Raw genomic sequence first — 18561 nt, forward strand, 5'->3', positions numbered from 1 at the left:
ATAAAAAGTAGCAGAGTATAACAGAAAAATGGAAGTAAGCCATTTGCAGACTCTTAATGATAATACAGGACTGTGAAAGTCATTTTAAAAGCAACTAAAGTAAATTTTGACACCATAATAAATTATGATACCTTATACTGTTAGTACAATAACATTAGTCAATGCAAAAATTTTGCAAAACTACTTTTCAATTTTACAAAAACTATTCTGGGTAAAAATCCCTCTTCTCCTTTCTGCTTTCTTACATCATCACACTTCGCTTTCTTAGAAATCATTTTTTACTTAAAAACAATGTTTTTGACATTTCACAAGAGTTCTGTGTGCTCTGAGAAAAAATTAAAGAAATGTTGATAGAAATGCTGGGCAAAAAACTATGCGAACTCATAGGTAAATGATACAAATGCAGCATTCTAGAGTGTTTTTGAAATTTAACTATCAGCACAGTAACAATTTAGCTATCTATGACATGGCCTATAAATAGATGAAGATAAAAATGTTATATCTTTGTATTTCCAATGTCTACTATTTACTTTCCCTCATAAAATTTCAGAAATAATTTAAGAAAGCATAGTTTAAGACAATTTAGTTGGTATTACATCTCACTGCCATTTTGCCCTTCCATCAAATTTTTCAGAAGGAAACAAGAACACTAGAGAAATGACAGCGAGCACTACTGTGGTTGATTAATGTGTTTTGTAAGTTTAGACTTCATATTTTAGATTTTCTTAAAGGACAGCATATCTGCATTTTAAAGTGTAATGAATATAAGTAAGTACACACACATACATACATTTTGTTTGTGCTAAAATAGCGTCACGCATGTATCCAGGAAAATACATTTAATTTTTTCATTAAAATATTAATATATCATAATGAAACTAAGTGGTCTTTGTATTTCAAAAAATTTAAATAGTAATATATTAATACTAAAACCAAAAAAACTGGTAAAAATATTTTTCAAATTACTGTGAAATCAGTGAAGAAAAAGTTCAGTGACTGCTGACCCATATGAAGCTTTTAGAAATATTTGTGAAGCTTAAAAATATTTATATAAATGAAGATACAATTCTATAATACATAGTGCAGAATAAAAATTCTGGTAGAGATGGCTAGATTGTACTTGGAACATTTATCATTATTTCAACCTCAAATTTTATTACTGTAAATTTTATCATTAGAATTTGAATGACTAAAGCTTTTAGCAAAACAAATAGTGCAAAGAGCAAATTCCAGAATCACTGCCTTTTTAGTCATTAGGCTTTCCTGTTTTTATTTTTCTTTAATCACTAAAAATAACAACCAAAAAAGCACAGCAAGCTCCAGGGAAATTAATATTGGACATACTGAACTGTACTAAAATATGTAAAAATAGGCTCAAATACCCAACCTCAGCACAGCTCGAAAAAGTTATACAAAAACTATATGTATTAAAATGGTAGGTTTACCTAAACTTATACCACAAAATCTGCAAAGAACAAAAATTAAGTGAAAAAAGACAATGGTTTATTTAGGCTAGCATTCAATACATACCATAGCAAACATTAAATTTAGTAGGTTCGAAGTCAAAAGAAAATCTTGGAAATACATGTTCAGTATGAAAGCTTTAGAAATAGCTTTGGTGAAGATTTTAGTTTCTGTAGGCTCAGGTGTTTACTTGATGCACTGTAGACTGTTGTCAAGGAGGGAAAAATTAGTCCAGTGTATTTCCACAGTAAGCACAGAAAATCATATACTTAACTCTCTTTCCAGTGGATATAAGGGAGAGAAATCTATCAAGTATAGAGCTCAGGTCAATTGTACTTCCTCCATGTTAACTGCCCCGAATAACTACTCCCAAGCCAAATTTAATTATATTAAAGTAATTAATTTTCAAATGCTCCTTTTAAACACCACAAAAAAGGACACCAACATTTTAATTTATTCATTCTAATGAGCAGTTCAACAATTTGGCATGAGTAAAAGACTGACTAAAAGATGAAGGAAAAAAACACTTAATAAAGGAGCAATAGAAAACAGCTTGAAAAGGACTACCAATTTCCATCTTGATCCTCAAACGCACTCCGTATAAGACATAGATAGATATTTCTAACAGCCTCCTGGATGTTTCCATCTAGGTATTCCACAAATATCTGAAACCTAGCTTGTCCAGAAAAGACTTTAATACCTTGTTAATAGCTTGTTAGGAAGGCTTCGCCTTCACATTCACTCCAACAATTACTACTTTATTTACTGGCTCAAAAAGTACCCAATCTCCCAATCTAGAAAATTTAGCCATCAACAACTCCTTTTTCACGTCTCACACTTCCAATTTAATCACAAAGTCAACAGATTTTTACTTCAAAAATGTTATTCAATTCCACCCCCAATTTTTATATTCTTTTTCTTAACAATGCTATTATCTATAATTGCCCTGCAAGTGGTTAGATTCCTGAGCTCAATATCCCAGTTCATTCCTCAAATGAGTATATTTATTAAAACAAAATATGCAATATCTCTTCCTTACCTAAGAACTTCTTTGGTTGTGCTACCTACTGCAGTGGTTCTCCAAGTGTGGTCTCCAAATCACCAACATCAGCATCACCCGGAAACTTGTTAGAAATGCAAATTCTTGGGCTCCACCCCAGAACTAAGGGATCAGAAACTCTAGGGGGTGGGGCCGAGCAATCTGTTTTAAGAAGCCCCCTTGGTGATAAATGTTGAGATCCCATGGTTTAAGTTGGTTCTGACAAATGATTTATTTATTTTTAACACAAAGGAGATTAAAATATTCTGCAAGCATTATCATTTAACTTTCTTCTTAATTTTTGAACTATTTTGAAAACTGAATACAAATAGCATACATTAAATTGTGCTATATCATGTGATTTGGGTTAAACATCAAAATAAAAATTTGCTTGCTACTTCAGTGCACGAAATGGCACAATGTATAAAAAGGTTACGGCTCTGATCATGTTTCATGATTGTTTTTTTAATTCAAGTCAGCAAGTATATACTCAAGTAAAATTTTGCAAACATTATGTGTTTGCATGCAGTGTTCAATTAGCTGCAGGCAAGGCTCAGGTGCATCTCTTTGTCCCTTCAGCTCAACAGAACAAAATTAAACAGAAGGGCTTATTATGAATTTTGTGTACTTCTTGATGTTTGTGATAAAGTTATTCTAAGTTTGGGTTATAGTTACATTTTTTCCAGTATAGGTTATGAAATAATTACCTATAAAACTAGAAATGGATCCCTAGTTAAAAGCAGGAATGTTGAATAAATGTTAACATGGATGTACTGAGACTGATTTGGCTCAAGACTTCTCAAAGTCTTACTACTAATTAGTAACAGCTGATCTTTCAGCTAACATTTGGGACCTCTCACCAAAGCTAAAACATGATGCTAAATTTCAATGACAGTCATCTGGTCAGTAGAATTTACATTGTAGTGATAAATTTTAAACGATAACTTTTCATTGGGTTTCATACGTCAAGGTTTGAAAATAAAGATGCCCTCTGCTTTCCAAAAGTTTGCTCTATGTAACTTCACTTTTATGAAATATCTACACTAGTACCTGTTTTTGCCAACCAAAAAATATCCATAGAGGATTTTTCCCTTTTACAAAAAGAGGCAAAAAGCAAAGAATAGCTTTCAGCGTTTGTTTTGCAGGGAGCCATTATTGAGGTAGTGTGCACCCCAAACCAGGAGAGCTGCACCGCCAAGTTCCTTCCCTGGGAACTACACTCTGAATCTCAGCATCAAGCCTCCAGAGCTCTGAACTGTGTCTGTGAGCATCTGTGCTTTATCTGGATTTATTTTGTGTATCATTAGCAAGATGTGTCCTAAGGCAACTGCTTCTTCACTTTACACCATTTCGGCTTACTAAAGCTTTCAGAAGAAAGCTCTACTTTTGGATATCGAGAGGAATCTGTAATAATACAGTCTTTGACAAGTTCCATAATTTTGAAAAAAAAAGTGTACCTGAAGTTATTGTAAATCTAGGAATTAAAATAAAATGTGTTCAGAACAAAGTCACCATATTACCCATGAACAACAGCATATACGATTGGAGAAAAATCTTATTAAATCCTGCATGACAGTGTAACAAATACATTAAATTTGTAAACTTACCAAAAGCTGAAATAAATATTGGTACATGTCTAAAAGTGCAGAGAATACAATATTATTCATCACATATGCTCGATTAATTCAAATACTGAAATTATATAAAATCTTTCTAATTTAACGGCATTAGAATATGAATGTGGGCTCCAGACACCCAGGCTCAGCGGCCATGGCTCACGGGCCCAACCGCTCCGCGGCATGTGGGATCTTCCCGGACCGGGGCACGAACTCGTGTCCCCTGCCTCGACAGGTGGACTCTCAACCACTGTGCCACCAGGGAAGCCCTCTCCATTTACTTTTGTAGAACTGTCTCAAATAGGTCAATTCAAGGATGCTAAAACAACACACAATGGACAAGACAATTTTAATGTCTACATCACATTTTTACACATCATCAACTAAACTGTCAGAATTGTTGAGACAACTCTACTAAGGAAAGCAGTAAAATTTTTTAAATCTCAGGAGTGGTAGCTCCTATAAAAGCTGTTGTCAGCTTTCATTAGGTAGCAACTGTTCACTAATAAGGACTGGATATTAAGATACTTAAAAATAATTTTGCCTCATCACATACAGACTATCATTTAAATTGATGGATTTTTCTTTTTTTTTCTTCTGAAGTTAGCTGTAATGTTACAGATAGAAAATTTCAAAATTCATTTTTTTCACACCAAACTTAGGTAGGTGTCTTGGAGCAAAGTATAAATATTTCAAAAGAAACAAGAAATACTTTATTCATTAAAAAACCCTTTTATAAATCTTTCAAATATAAATAATAGGCACACTAATATGATTATATAGCTTTGTAACAAGTTGAAAAACTCAAACTGACAACAGTCACAAACGTTACCAAGCTTATAAATGCAGATAAAGTATCAGTAATGAAACTGATCCTTACAGTTAAGTCATCATCCAAGTAAATTAAATTAAGCTGTTCTGAAATTTTAAGAGATCAGTGCAAAAATATGAGCATTTAAAAATGTTGTCAATGAATATCTTAGAATATTATAAGATACATTATTGTTGCACTGAACAATGAAAAAATGAACTGATGGATGAATCAATTCTATCACTTCCCTCCAAAAGGATTTATTCAGTTGGGACTTAATTTGATTCATTTTGGGGGAAAAAATCTTACTATTTCTCTAAAGTCTGAATCAATTTATTTGAAGAGTATCCTGAGAAGGCAAAATAAGTTTAAAAAAAAAAATTACCATTTGCCACTACTTATCTGTATGAACCAGAATTTCCTAGGGACAATGCAATAAAAATAAAATTCAGAAATAAAGTGGATGCTGAGGCTGATATTAAGTAACAATTTTCAAGTATAACTGCTAATTTTAATTTCTCAATCGACTTAATTTGAAAAACGATGCATGTTTGAAATTCCAGGATAAATGTATACTAATAAAATGCTACTTTTATTTGTTAGAGTTTTGTAAAATGTGGTATTTTTGTTTTAAAAGGTTCTCTACAAATTAGAAAATTTGAAATCTACTAATAAGATTTCAAACTAGATAAATCCAAACTATAGATCATGGCATAATCTAGCTAGCCCTAACTAGCGTTTAGTTTATTTTTCACAAGTAATACTTCTTTCCTTCAGCAATACTAAATGCTATGTATTCCTAGGACATACATGGTGTTATGCCTTTATATACACACTTATCCTGCCGGAAATGCCCTTATCCCACTTCTAGAAATTTTTTACTTTATTTTAATACCCAGAAAAAATATTGCTTCTCTCTGTGAAGCCATCTGAGAGACTCAGGACAGAATTAACCACTTTTTCTCCTCTACTCTTATTTATTTATTTATTTTTAAACATATTTATTGGAGTATAATTGCTTTACAGTGGTTAGTTTCTGCTTTATAACAAATTGAATCAGTTATACATCTACATATGTCTCCATATCTCTTCCCTCTTGCATCTCCCTCCCTCCCACCCTCCCTATCCCACCCCTCTAGGTGGTCATAAGGCATCGATCTGATCTTCCTGTGCTATGCGGCTGCTTACTACTAGCTATCTATTTTACGTTTGGTAGTGTATATATGTCCATGCCACTCTCTTTCTCCCAGCTTACCCTTCCCCCTCCCCGTATCCTCAAGTCCATTCTCTATAGGTAAGCATCTTTATTCCCATGTTGCCCCTAGGTTCTTCGGACTAATTTCTTTTTTCTTCTTCTTCTTCTTTTTTTTTAGATTCCATATATATGTGTTAGCATACGGTATTTGTTTTTCTCTTTCTGACTTACTTCACTCTGTATGACAGTCTCTAGGTCCATCCACCTCACTACAAATAACTCAGTTTCATTCCTTTTTATGGCTGAGTATTATTCCATTGTATATATGTGCCACACCTTCTTTATCCATTCATCTGTTGATGGACATTTAGGTTGCTTCCATGTCCTGGCTATTGTAAATAGAGCTGCAATGAACATTGTGGTACATGACTCTTTTTGAATTATGGTTTTCTCAGGGTATATGCCCAGTAGTGGGATTGCTGGGTCGTTTGGCAGTTCTAGTTTTAGTTTTTTAAGGAACCTCCATACTGTTCTCCATAGTGGCTGTATCAATTTACATTCCCACCAACTGTGCAAGAGGGTTCCCTTTTCTCCACACCCTCTCCAGCATTTATTGTTTGTAGATTTTTTGATGATGGCCATTCTGACCGGTGTGAGATGATATCTCATTGTAGTTTTGATTTGCATTTCTCTAATGATTAGTGATGTTGAGCATCCTTTCATCTGTTTGTTGGCAATCTGTATATCTTCTTTGGAGAAATGTCTATTTAGGTCTTCTGCCCATTTTTGGATTGGGTTGCTTATTTTTTTGATACTGAGCTGCATCTACTCTTATTATATCCTTATCACATATTATATTCATCTATATAAATATATCATCTCCCTAATTGTCAGCAAATCCTTTGAATGCAGGATCCAAGTTACATTCATTCTTGGGTCTTTTTTTCCCGTTCTTAGTATAGACCCTAAAGTTGTGATACATGTATAAACAGTAAAAATACCAGGCAAGTAAAAAAAAGCCAGAAGGAAACAAAGTGCGAATATTAACTGGTTAAGTTTAGTACCTAAAAATTAACCTTTGAACAAGAATAGAATGGCACTGTCTTCTAGCTACTGTACTCAAAGTGAGGTCTGCAAACTATTTACCAGTCTGTGATGAGATAAATATAAAAATTAGGATTGAGCATTTAGAAACTTTTATAGGAATCTGACAGTAAGTTTTATGTGTGCTGAATCTTTTTGGATCTTTTAAATTTCATTTTTCTAATAATTCATTTTTATTTTACTTTTATAATGTCTAAGTGATAGATTGAATATTGAAAAAAAACCCAACAAAATACAGATAGGTTGGGAAGCAGTGTACGAAACTATGGAAAGATGAGTAAGATCTTGACTCTTTTTCAATGAGAATTTAGTTTACAAGGAAGAATATGATATACACATAAAATTTTTAAATTATCAATGTAACTATCAGTATTTCTCGAAGTTCATGTTATCATCTTTGATACTTTAAAACATATTTATTAATGGAATTGTAAGCATACCTGGAAAGACTAATGTATAACTAGTATTTCTTTCTAAATGATGTTTTAGTAAGAAAGCAGCTATAAACAATATATAAACAAATGAGCATGGCTTTATTCCAGTAAAATTTTACTTTAAAACCTGGCAGCCGGTTTTTGGATTTGGCCCAAGGACTGTAACTTGTTGATCCCTGTTCTACATCATAGATATAACTCTAAAATGCAATCATAAAGAACATATAACATACCTGATGCTCAAAAACTGTCACTTTTCTTTTCATTTATCAGCAGCTTTAAAAACTTTAAAGACTGAGTGATTTACCAACATTCAGTCTTAGAGAAGGTAAGACACTATTTTTCAAGAAAAATCACAATAAGTATATTGAAAAATATTTTGTGGCTTGTCTTTAATGGCATACATCTAGGAAAGCTATAAGTCTTTCATACCATTATTAGACAGCAACACTTGCATAGGCTATAGAAAACAAAAAGACAGATTTATTTACAGTAGTTGCCACTACCACTGCAACTAGTAGTGTATATGCAAAACTCCCACAACCCCTTTAAAATGAACCACAAACTTGGCCCAGATAGTCATAATATCACAAACAAAACTAACCACGATTCTGAGTATGATGTTTTTTTGTTCAACTCACATCTAGTGAGGGACTTAAAAATGTAGAGCACTTGTTTGCATTAACAAGCCTGGATCGTAGATTTATTTCATCTTTGGGGTTCAAAATTGGCCTTCCCTAGCATGTGATAATTCCTTACCTCAAGGGGTGAGACACAAAGCTCATCAGAAGTCACTCTAAAACTCAAGTCAAATTCTTGACTTCCTGTTTCACCTAAGTTCTAGCCTCCCCAGTGAAATATATAGTTCTATGAACAATTCTCTTCCTCATTCTAGAACACTTTTCCCCAGAACATAAGAGGAATTGCTAAAGGTTTAATATAAGTTTCCAAGGAAGTCTCTTATGTTAGATTTCAAATGTCTTAATGTACATGTTCTTTTCACTTTATACTAAATCCCTGTGAAAAGTCTCCTAAGACTCCAAAACTACCTTTATGCAGATGACTCAAAAATCTCTATTTCATAATCCTCTATAAGGTATCAAGTGGTTTAGTAATGATTCTCAAAATATTATCACTGGATGATAAGTAGCCCTAAAGAGTGGGAATAGTGGGAATCAAGAAAAAGGAGAGTCTAAGAAGAATGTAAATGGGTTCTCTTGTGGGGATCCACATTGAAACAATAATGAGAAGGCAGTATATAATACTGTCTGGGAATGATTTTTCTGAGAGGGAAGCACCCCTGGAAAAGGGCTAGGGACATAATTAGATATCCACTGAGACCTAAAATTTGAGATGTAAAATACTGTCATCACAATGTCTAAATACTCTTTCCTTTCTCCTTTTTTTTTCATTCTTGTCAATGATTCTTCAGATTTCCTAGACTTAAAATCCTAAAGTTAACACCAGTCACTTTTCATTTTGTTTGAAAATTCAATCAGTCACAAATTATTGGTAATTATTTTTAGATTTTTCTCATACCATTGCCACTCACTATCCTCCTATAGAGAACAGGCTGAGGCTGCCTATTTTTCCTGTTGAGACTCTTCAGATCTTCTAATACATTTCTGCTAGAAGTCCTCCCCCAATACTAATTTTACTTCTCAAATGTATGTGTATAAAATACAGCCTTCTTAATAAGACAGTTTAACTACTGTCTAGTAATAATAAAATACTTTAAACAGTTAAAAATAAGGCAAATGCTTTAGAGTAGTAAAGATAGAATTTTAATAATTTATAAATAATAAAGAGATTCTTTATAGAGAAAGTTAAAAGAAATGTAAAACAAACCCAAGAAAGAGGCAAATGCTATAAGTAGAACTTAAATTATACATTTAAGGGCAGAGAAGGAATACCAAAAACTAGAAGGATCACGCTTACTACAGTAACTGATGCAGCTGCTGTTATTACCGAAGCCCAGGATAAAACATAAACGTCATCATGAAACTATACTCACATACGTTAAGGGAAAAATCAAGCTTAGGCCTAAAGAGAGGGAAACATCAGCAGTAATTTTTTTTTTTTTTTTAAGTGACTTAGAAGTTGCTTAGATAGTGTTCTACAGAGTGAATTTCTAACTGGCTTACTTACCTAGGCAAGAATGTTACCACTTACAACATATCGGTCATTCTACCACTGGAGGGAGCCTGGTCACATATCCTTTGATGTGACTTTTACTCTTAAAAACTTCCTGGTCTCCTCTGGGAATGAATTAGAACCCCTACCAAGAATATAAATTCGTTTAACATAATGTGAAGGTTTTCAAGCTTTTTGCTTGTTTCTTTTAGTTTTTCTTTTCTTTTTGTTTTGTTTCATACTCACTAATGAAAATTTACAGCATCTTTTTAGTCAAATCAGGGTCAAAGAAATGAACCCGGAGGTCACACGTGTTGGTATAGATCTATACTTAGAAAAAAAATCATAAAGAAAACAATTGCTAAATCAAGAACAGAGAAGGGCTCTGATACAAATACCTACCAAAGCAGGTATCAAGGTCACAAGGTACATGAAAAACAGCAAACAATAGTTTCAAAATAGAAGCTGAAAATAGCTTTTAGGATTAATGCTGAGAAGGATATTACTGATGCGATAGAAAAATATAAACAACGGAGAGTACTGTAACTGTGATTTTACTGTTCTTTTCAAATTCAGAATTTACAGTTTCCATTGACTACTCATGAAGTTGAAGTGACATAAGAAGGATTTACTATGTAAACAAAACACAACTGAAATTTTTAAAAAAGATCTAAACATTGGCCAAAAAATAAGAATTAAAAAGCAGTTCAACTCAAGAAGGTATGTGGAGAATAATAGTCCATTAAAAATAATTATTATTCTATTTTGTGTCAAGAACTGTGAGAAATGGTATATAATACTTTACTGAATATCTCAGCAATCCTACAGGACTGACAATATTATACCCATATTACATGAGAAAGCTTGAGGCTAGAAAATGGTTAAGTAATTTGCCTAAGATATCTATCAAGAGTAAATATTGGGGCTTCCCTGGTGGCGCAGTGGTTGAGAATCTGCCTGCCGATGCAGGGGACACGGGTTCGTGCCCCGGTCCGGGAAGGTCCCACATACCGCGGAGCGGCTGGGCCCGTGAGCCATGGCCGCTGAGCCTGCGCGTCCGGAGCCTGTGCTCCGCAACGGGAGAGGCCACAACAGTGAGAGGCCCGCGTACCACAAAAAAAAAAAAAAAGGGTAAATATTGTATGAGAGGTCTGATTCTAAAATGGTATTACCACCATGCTATTTGCATGTCAGTGAGACTGAGTAATGCCTACCTTACATTCTTGTACTATGAAAGGTAATAGTTAAGGGTATTTGTCCTAGATGTCTGCTTTAGAAAATATCTCCAAGAATTATCTAATACAGCGTTGTGTTACTAAGCACTCCTGTATTACCATTTGTTTCCAAAATTAAAATTTGTTTAATTCACACATCAATAAGCATAAAGAAGAAAGTCTCAACTGATTTATAATTTAAATAAATATGATAGAGTCCAAATTCAAAGGAATTTATCTTTTAAAATATGTTAAAAAAAAAAAGAGAAAACCTTTCCCCTTTTCTTCTGCAAACTACTGTTAGACAAAGACAGGGAAATCTGTCAGCTTCTGCCTGTGCAATTCCTTTAAAATGTGTTCCCTTGCTGACTAGCAGCATACACTCCACAAACCGTATCTAGGCAGTCATAAAATGCCTGAATCATGGAAATAATACTTATTAAAGCTAGAAAGCCTTGGGGGTGGATCAAATGCTATACAACAAATTAACTTCGTATTTTCTTCTTTACTATTATAACAAGAGTGCAGGGAGCTTGGATGCATATAAAGCAACATGAAGATAAATCTTTCCTTCTCGGCAAGGAAATAAAGCTTCAATATGTATATGCATGATGAGAAAAGATGAAGAGAAGTAACGTAGAATTCTATGTGTGAGGTCAGAGCTGTTTTGTCGTGTCACAGGTCAGTGAGGGTCCGAAGTATCTATGTGAAGAAACAAACTGGAAATAAGTTCCTATATTACTAATGCTTCCCAACGAGAAATTAATGTTTTTTTCTTGGATTTTTTTTGAAAAGCCACAATTAAAGTACATCATATACGCAACTTGAGGCTACTTCAGCACAGCAGAGGCGAATAACAGAAACACTCTTTTACTTACAACAGAGATTATAGGAACTACTAGATTTACAGCACATCTTCAGAGGTTTCCTAATAGAAGTTGACCCAGAATCCTCATTTTGAACTACAAGTAACATCTAGGCAGGGCCACGTATTAGCAACCAAAGCACACATGCCTAGGATAAAAGCACACATGAGATAACGTGTGTATATAAGAACCCTTTTGCTTAATTAAAAAATCCAATTATATGACCACTTGGACTCTATTCCATATTCTTCAGAGACTATTAAATATTTTGAGGAATGATGAGAAAAAGAAGCATTGTGAATTGTTGCTAATAACGTAAACAGATTTTAAGAAAAAAGGCAAGCGACAGAAAAAAAAAACATAAAAGAAGAAAGCCAGGGAAGCATAAGACATACAGTTATGTTTACCAGCAGCTGCAGATCTTAGTTGATGCAATATTCAAAACACTATAAAATTAAAAATGTCTATCAGTGGAGAAGGTAAAAGGAAATGTTTATTAAACAATCATATTATACTTTCTCTTAATCTACTTTATTACACTTCCAAGGAATTAATATTGCTCTAATTTTTCCCATCATCAGAATACTAGGGTAAAATAAAGTAAGTAAAGAGCAAACAAGACAAATCTATTTCTATAATAAAATTATGAAAATATAGCACTTATTATGTACTTAAGCACATACTAGATCTACCACATACTAATTTTTCTATGTTATATATTTTCAGCAGTAAAATAACGAGACCTGAGAGGGAGTGAAAGTAAGGGAGTGAAGGAAGCAAATGCATCTAGCTGAAAGTTTCTCAATATAAAATTATGACAAATAAGATCTAGTTGAAAAACTTAATGCAACATTTAAAAATTGTTCTGTAAAAATAACCATATCACCTTTTCTAAATTATTCCTATGACACCAACTTAACATTTTTGGAATTGACATATAAAGTAGAGTCACAAAATGAAAAGTTAGGCATTTAACATCTTTACACTAGCTATTTTCAAATTTTACACATCTTTTAATAGAAGAGTTAGCCCTCTGTATTTGTTGGCATAAGCTATTTTATAAAATGAAACCCTATTTAATTAATCTGTGTTGACTCAGAAGTCTGCAAATAAGTATTAATTTTCATAGATACTGCCTAGTGCCAATACCCCCCCCATTAAATGCTACATAATTTGCTCATTTTGCAAGGATTATTAATGTGAACTAAAACAACTAAAAAATATTACCAAAATAAAATAACTTCTACTCTAGGAGGAGAGACCATGGTAAATGCAGCACATTAATTTTTGTACTCTGTATTATTAATTCTGTAAAGGTCATTTTAAAAACTTTATTTTTCTTAGTATCTTTGAAACAGGTGGTAAATGCAATTTTAAGTATTGATTACTGCCTTCTGAGGAGCAACCATGAATTGCCCATTTCCAATAACTACAATAATGAGCTTTTTGATAAATCACTGAAGTAAATGAAAATAAAATCTGCCTTTATTTTATTAGATTCTTGGTTTTCTGTCAAACCAGTCTAGGAAAATAAAAATATTTACAGTGGTAACATTACAAAAAGTCATTCCACAAAAGTATAAACAAACCCAAAGGACTACAGGACTTCCTATGTGGTATGTTAAAAATAATCTGTATAGTCTAATAATGCAACCTTATATATGGAATACCAAAACAATGAATCTTTTTAATGCCATAAATATGTGCACTTAATACTATGGTGACCAAAACAATTTAGGGATAAAGAAAATATAAGCAGCTTTTGCAAGAATATTCATTATCCATACTACACCTGTTTCAGAATTATTTAAAGCGGCTCTGGCTTCAAAGAGCAATTAATCAAAGACCCATTGTCCTAAATTTATTATTAAACGGAAACTCGGTGTTCAGTTGACCTAAAACCGTACTGTATAGCAACGCCTAACCAAGTTATTACTATTTAAATGGACTGGAAACAAAACCTCTGCTCTCTACCTGGATTACATACTGATCAATTTTATGACCTTATTGTGAGTATATTAGTATATCTACATAACCTTGGCAGAAAAACCATTTTAAAATAATCGTCTCTATATACAGTTAAACATTAATTTCATGTATAGCCAAAACTGTTCAGGATCATCTTGACAACACATAAATTGTTTTTCCTTTGTCACATGTATGATTTTTACAATTATTAGGCCAATCAGTACGAATCAGATGACTTCTTTACAAATGAAGTTTTTTTCCGCATTACTGAAATAGCACTGACTCTCCAACTAATAGAGAAGCACTGTGCCTACCCGTGCTGCACGTAGTACCGGTTTCTCTCTTTAACGCTCAGACCGACGTTTACTCAACGTCCTTCTTCAGGAGACTGCCAACTTTAACAACAGAATAAGCGATATAATATCAAGACACAATGGCGAGTACTCGCCCCATGTTCTGAATCACGGCAGATGTACGAGGCCACTTCCTTCACAGATTTTTGAGTTTCTGAATCACAGCCCCAAACGGCGAAGCTGGTGGCTATCCGTGGTGCTGAAATGCACTCTTTTTCTGCCCCCTCACAGAAAAAAACTGTCACCCCCATCCCATTTTGAGAGAATAAAAAGACTTCTAAATGTAGATGCTCGAAAAAGGAACTGGTAAGTTTCTGGGCAGAGACCGCTAACTAGTGTGTGTGCGGGGAGAGGCGGGGGTGCGAGCAGGCTGGAAACCCCGTGAGGGCATGTCCCCTTCGATGCCGGGAGACCCAGGACGGCGGGACTGCGGCAAAGATCAAAAGCGCCGCGTCCCGGGAAGGAGCCGCGGGCGGGAACGGCGCCCTCGCGAGGGCAGCCCGCGGACGGGACCAGGCGGGCGAGGCCGGCGAGGGGCGCCGAGGCTGGGGACGACGGCGACTCTCCCCACCAACGCACGAGCCCCGGGGTGCTTTTGTTTTGGGGGTCTGAGGGGTGGGGGGTGGGCGAAGGGGAGCCCCCACCGGCATTCATTTGCACAGGGGGGACAACAAAAGACCCTGCCGCCCGGGCGGGCAGGGCGGCTGAGCCAGAGCGGCCGCTGTGCCTGGCCGTGGGCTCGACCCCCCATCCTCACCGTCCCGGCCACTCTTACCGTCCCGGTCGCACAGCTGAATGGCCTCCAGGCTGAGGTTTTTGATCACCTCCTCACAGGGGCTGGTGGGGCTGCTGAGGGCATGATCCAAGCGCGGCACCTCCATTTTTCCAACCCCCTTCTCACGTCCGCCTGCTTCGTATCCAGGCTCTCTCCGTGGACCGTGTGAGAGAGAAGGGCGGGAAAGGGAAAGGGACTGGCGGAGGAGGGGAGGAGGCCTGGGACGCGGCACCGAGGGGCCGAGGCGACGGCAGTGGCGGGAGCTCAACGGAGCGTGCAGCTCTGAGAGGCCGAGACAGACCCGGCGCGAGGGCGGGAGGCGGCGCGCTCCCGGCGGGGAGGGGACGCGGCGCGCGGGGAACGTGAGGGAGAAGGCACGGGGCGCGCACGCGCGCGAGAGGACGCGCCCACCTGCTGGCGCGCGGAGCTCCCTGCCCCCCAACCCCTTGGCCTTACGCGCGTACGCTGCCCGGGGGGCCCTCGCGCCTCGGCGCCCGCAAGCCCGCGCGTGAGGCGTCCGACGGCTGAGAGCGCCGGAACGGCGGGCGTCGCGGGCCGTGGCGGAGGCGCTCGCCCAGCCCTCTCTGCTGGTGAGGGCGGTTCGCGTTCCTTCCCTCTTCGCAGTGTTAGTCGGAACCAGGTTAGCACTGCGGCGTCTGCACGAGGAGGTGAGAGTGAGCAGTTTGTTTGTTTATCAAGGATTGGAAGAATGAGGGTCCAGACCCTTTTATATAGGGTTTTGGAGCCAGCGGGCTGCCTTCGCCCCCTCAAGGTCCCGGGCTACTCGCAGCCCAGACTTAACGTGTTCCTCCAGCCATTCCTCAGAAACAGCTGAGTCTGTGTGAGAAATGAGCGGATTAACTGAGGAGTGGCATGGTTTAGGGACAGGATTTTGGTCGTCCCGAAGGAGGGGCAAACAGGGGAATTCAGACCTGCCAGGAAAGTGAGGGAATGAGGAGATGCCCGCCAGCCTACTGGAAAGGCAGCAGACATGCTTCGGGGGCCCCAGCTCCCCACCCAAAACTTCTCAGTCTAGCTTCATTCATTCATCCATTTATTCACCCAACAAATAAGTAATAAGCGCTTACTCTGTGCCAGGCTTTGTTCTGGGCGCCAGTGAAGGTGGACGAGACGGTGCCCTCAAGGATATGGAAGGAACCTTTTCCACGTGGAAAATGTGCTTCCTTAAGTTACCCTAAACTTGTCTGCCCATTTTTTTTAATGTCACTTAAGATTTAGCAATAAATCACTCAGTGGAGGTGCAAATGATTTTTAAAAAGGAAACAGAGGTCACAGCCTGTTGATGTCTGTTGCCATTTGCATCTTTGGAATAGTTTTTAGTTTTGTAGCTATCTGGGGATCAAAAGTAGTGCCCGCTCCCCTTTTGAGTGTGGATTCCTCTTTGAAATTAAAGTTTCTTTTTACAGATTTCCCAACTTCAAACCTAAATGTTAACCAGTAGAGTAACAATTTACATAAAGATTGCTGTATGCTACCCTTTCTAGTAACATCCATTTAGCCATGACAGGACTAAATCTAGTTAATTGAAGCCTCATAAAACAGATGAACCAGCTTAGGGTAAAACAAGCCTGTGAGACAATTTGGCACGACTGCAAGTTGTTAAAAATCTGTGGAAGATAACTGGGTCTCTTAAAGGGAAACGTCCTCATTATGAACTTAGGTATTAACGAAGATGGATCTCCTTCGTGTAGTTTGAGAGAATTTTTGTGTCAAGTGAGGAGTGTCCCCAAGGAGAGGATAAATTTTTACTTGTCAAGAAATATGACAAGATGAGGCTTATTAGTGAATTTCCTGTGTTCCAAAGATGAACACAGTTTCAACTAGAAATTGATATTGTCAGCCCAACCACAGTGGGTTCATCTTTCAGAGTGGTGGTAAATTTACAAATCTTAAAAGGAACTATGTAAGATAGATTACCAATTTACTGATTTACAGATGAGACATATAGTTCATGCATATAATTAAAATTTTGACTTATACAGATATTTAGGAAGCACCTGCTGTGTTCAAGGACAATACACTAAATGTTGGAAATTTTGAGTTCATATCTATGAGGAAAAATAGACATTGAAAAAGTAAAATGATGAGTATTACGGAAGAGGAGGTATGGGAGCTTGTGGAAGTGCACACAGGGACCCCACCGTAGTTTGGTTAGTTAGGAAAGTCTCTAAAAGGATTTTATGTTAAAGGAATGGGAAATGTGTGAAAGGCTTTAAAATGGAAATTACCATGATCAGATTTTTTACCATTACACAGAAAATTTGTGTAATGAGAAAGGGGGTAATGTTTTGAGAATTAGTAATGTGATTTTTTGGGCATAAGACCTCTTCAATCCCAAGCACCTTTCTGCTGAGGATTTAGATTATTACATAAGAAAATGAAAATTCTTTTCTTCTCATACCTAAGTTGCAGTGGGAGTAATTGTAATTCCCATACACTTACATCATTTAATTGTTAGCTTGAGGTGCCCACTATTACAGTCAAGATCCTACCAATCATTCAAGCTCGAACTCAAATGGTACATTCTCTATAAAGATTATTCCCACTGCCAAAAATCTTTTTGTTTTATTTACATGGGGCTTTATATTTATCTACAGACATAGTCACACTATGATTTATAAGTTATTATTATACATGAAAAATCAGGCTCAAATTTGAAAAGGATCTTAAATATATCCTAATTCAATCCCTTATCCAGTGTTGAAGCGCTTGACAAGAAGTTGTTTACCTTTGAATAAATGGTAAATTAAAATCCTAATGAAGTAATCTAAAGTCTAACTCATTCTGAGCCCAAACATGCCTACTGTAAGGTCAGTACAAAGGCCTTAATTTTCCCCTCTGTCAGTCATACACAATAATGATAATCCTGTTTCCTTCTGCACACATATATATTCAATTCTCTGGGTAAATGCTGCTAGTTGTTTCAAACATTTCTGATATCACATTGCTTTGAGTCCCTCTCTCACTCTGGACACTGTCCTCTGGATAGCTCTAATTTTTGTAAGAGTTCATAGGTGAACACACTAGGGGTAGAAATATAATAATGTATAATACAAATATTATAAATTATATTACAAATATATGTAGGGAAATACACAGTAGTCTATCACTGTCTTTGCTCTATATGCCAGACATCTTGTAGCACAGCCCAGGAACACATTAGCTTTTCTGACAGTGTTATCACTCTGCTTACACGTCCTGAGCTTACAGTCACATAAAACCTATCCTTCTTCCCTGAACATTTCTTAATTCCCCCCTTGACATTGTAAGTTTTGAGTACATATTATAGTATTTGCATAGAGAAGATACTCAGTACAGTTTGCTAAATTATTTGATTGAAGTTCATTCAGTACTTTTAATGTGTTTAATTATATTGTTGCAACTAGCCTAGGATTTTCTCAAACCCAAAGAAGAAGTAGGTTACAAAAGTCCTTTAGGTAAGTTTTTAAGTGCAGAGGTCATTCTTATAGGACCCACAGCTGTAGGCACAACCCAGTTTTTTATTAGGCAGAAGGCAAAGCGTGAGAACCAAAACCATGGGTAGAAGCAAACTCCACAAAATGCATAG

The 18561-nt window shown here is 36.5% G+C and overlaps 1 protein-coding gene and 1 long non-coding RNA gene across 3 annotated transcripts in view; one reads left to right on the forward strand and one right to left on the reverse strand.

Moving 5' to 3' along the window:
• The window catches only part of PHYHIPL (phytanoyl-CoA 2-hydroxylase interacting protein like), a 91038-nt gene extending 75203 nt beyond the window's left edge, over positions 1-15835 (reverse strand). The window contains exon 1 of one of the 2 annotated variants that reach the window (XM_067025618.1): positions 14973-15835. In XM_067025618.1, the coding sequence (XP_066881719.1) occupies positions 14973-15078 (106 nt within the window). In that variant the 5' untranslated portion in view covers positions 15079-15835. Of the gene's footprint in view, positions 1-14158; positions 14611-14972 lie in introns of those variants that run through there. The other variant, XM_059055103.2, reaches the window with a different exon arrangement.
• Positions 15407-18561, forward strand: part of LOC136793558 (uncharacterized) — a 443749-nt gene continuing 440594 nt past the window's right edge. Inside the window, exon 1 of the long non-coding RNA XR_010838974.1 lies at positions 15407-15640. This is a non-coding gene — a long non-coding RNA (uncharacterized lncRNA). The remainder of the gene's footprint in view (positions 15641-18561) is intronic.

The sequence above is a fragment of the Kogia breviceps genome, chromosome 2 (genome assembly GCF_026419965.1).
Source record: "Kogia breviceps isolate mKogBre1 chromosome 2, mKogBre1 haplotype 1, whole genome shotgun sequence".
Classification (NCBI taxonomy): Eukaryota; Metazoa; Chordata; class Mammalia; order Artiodactyla; family Physeteridae; genus Kogia; species Kogia breviceps.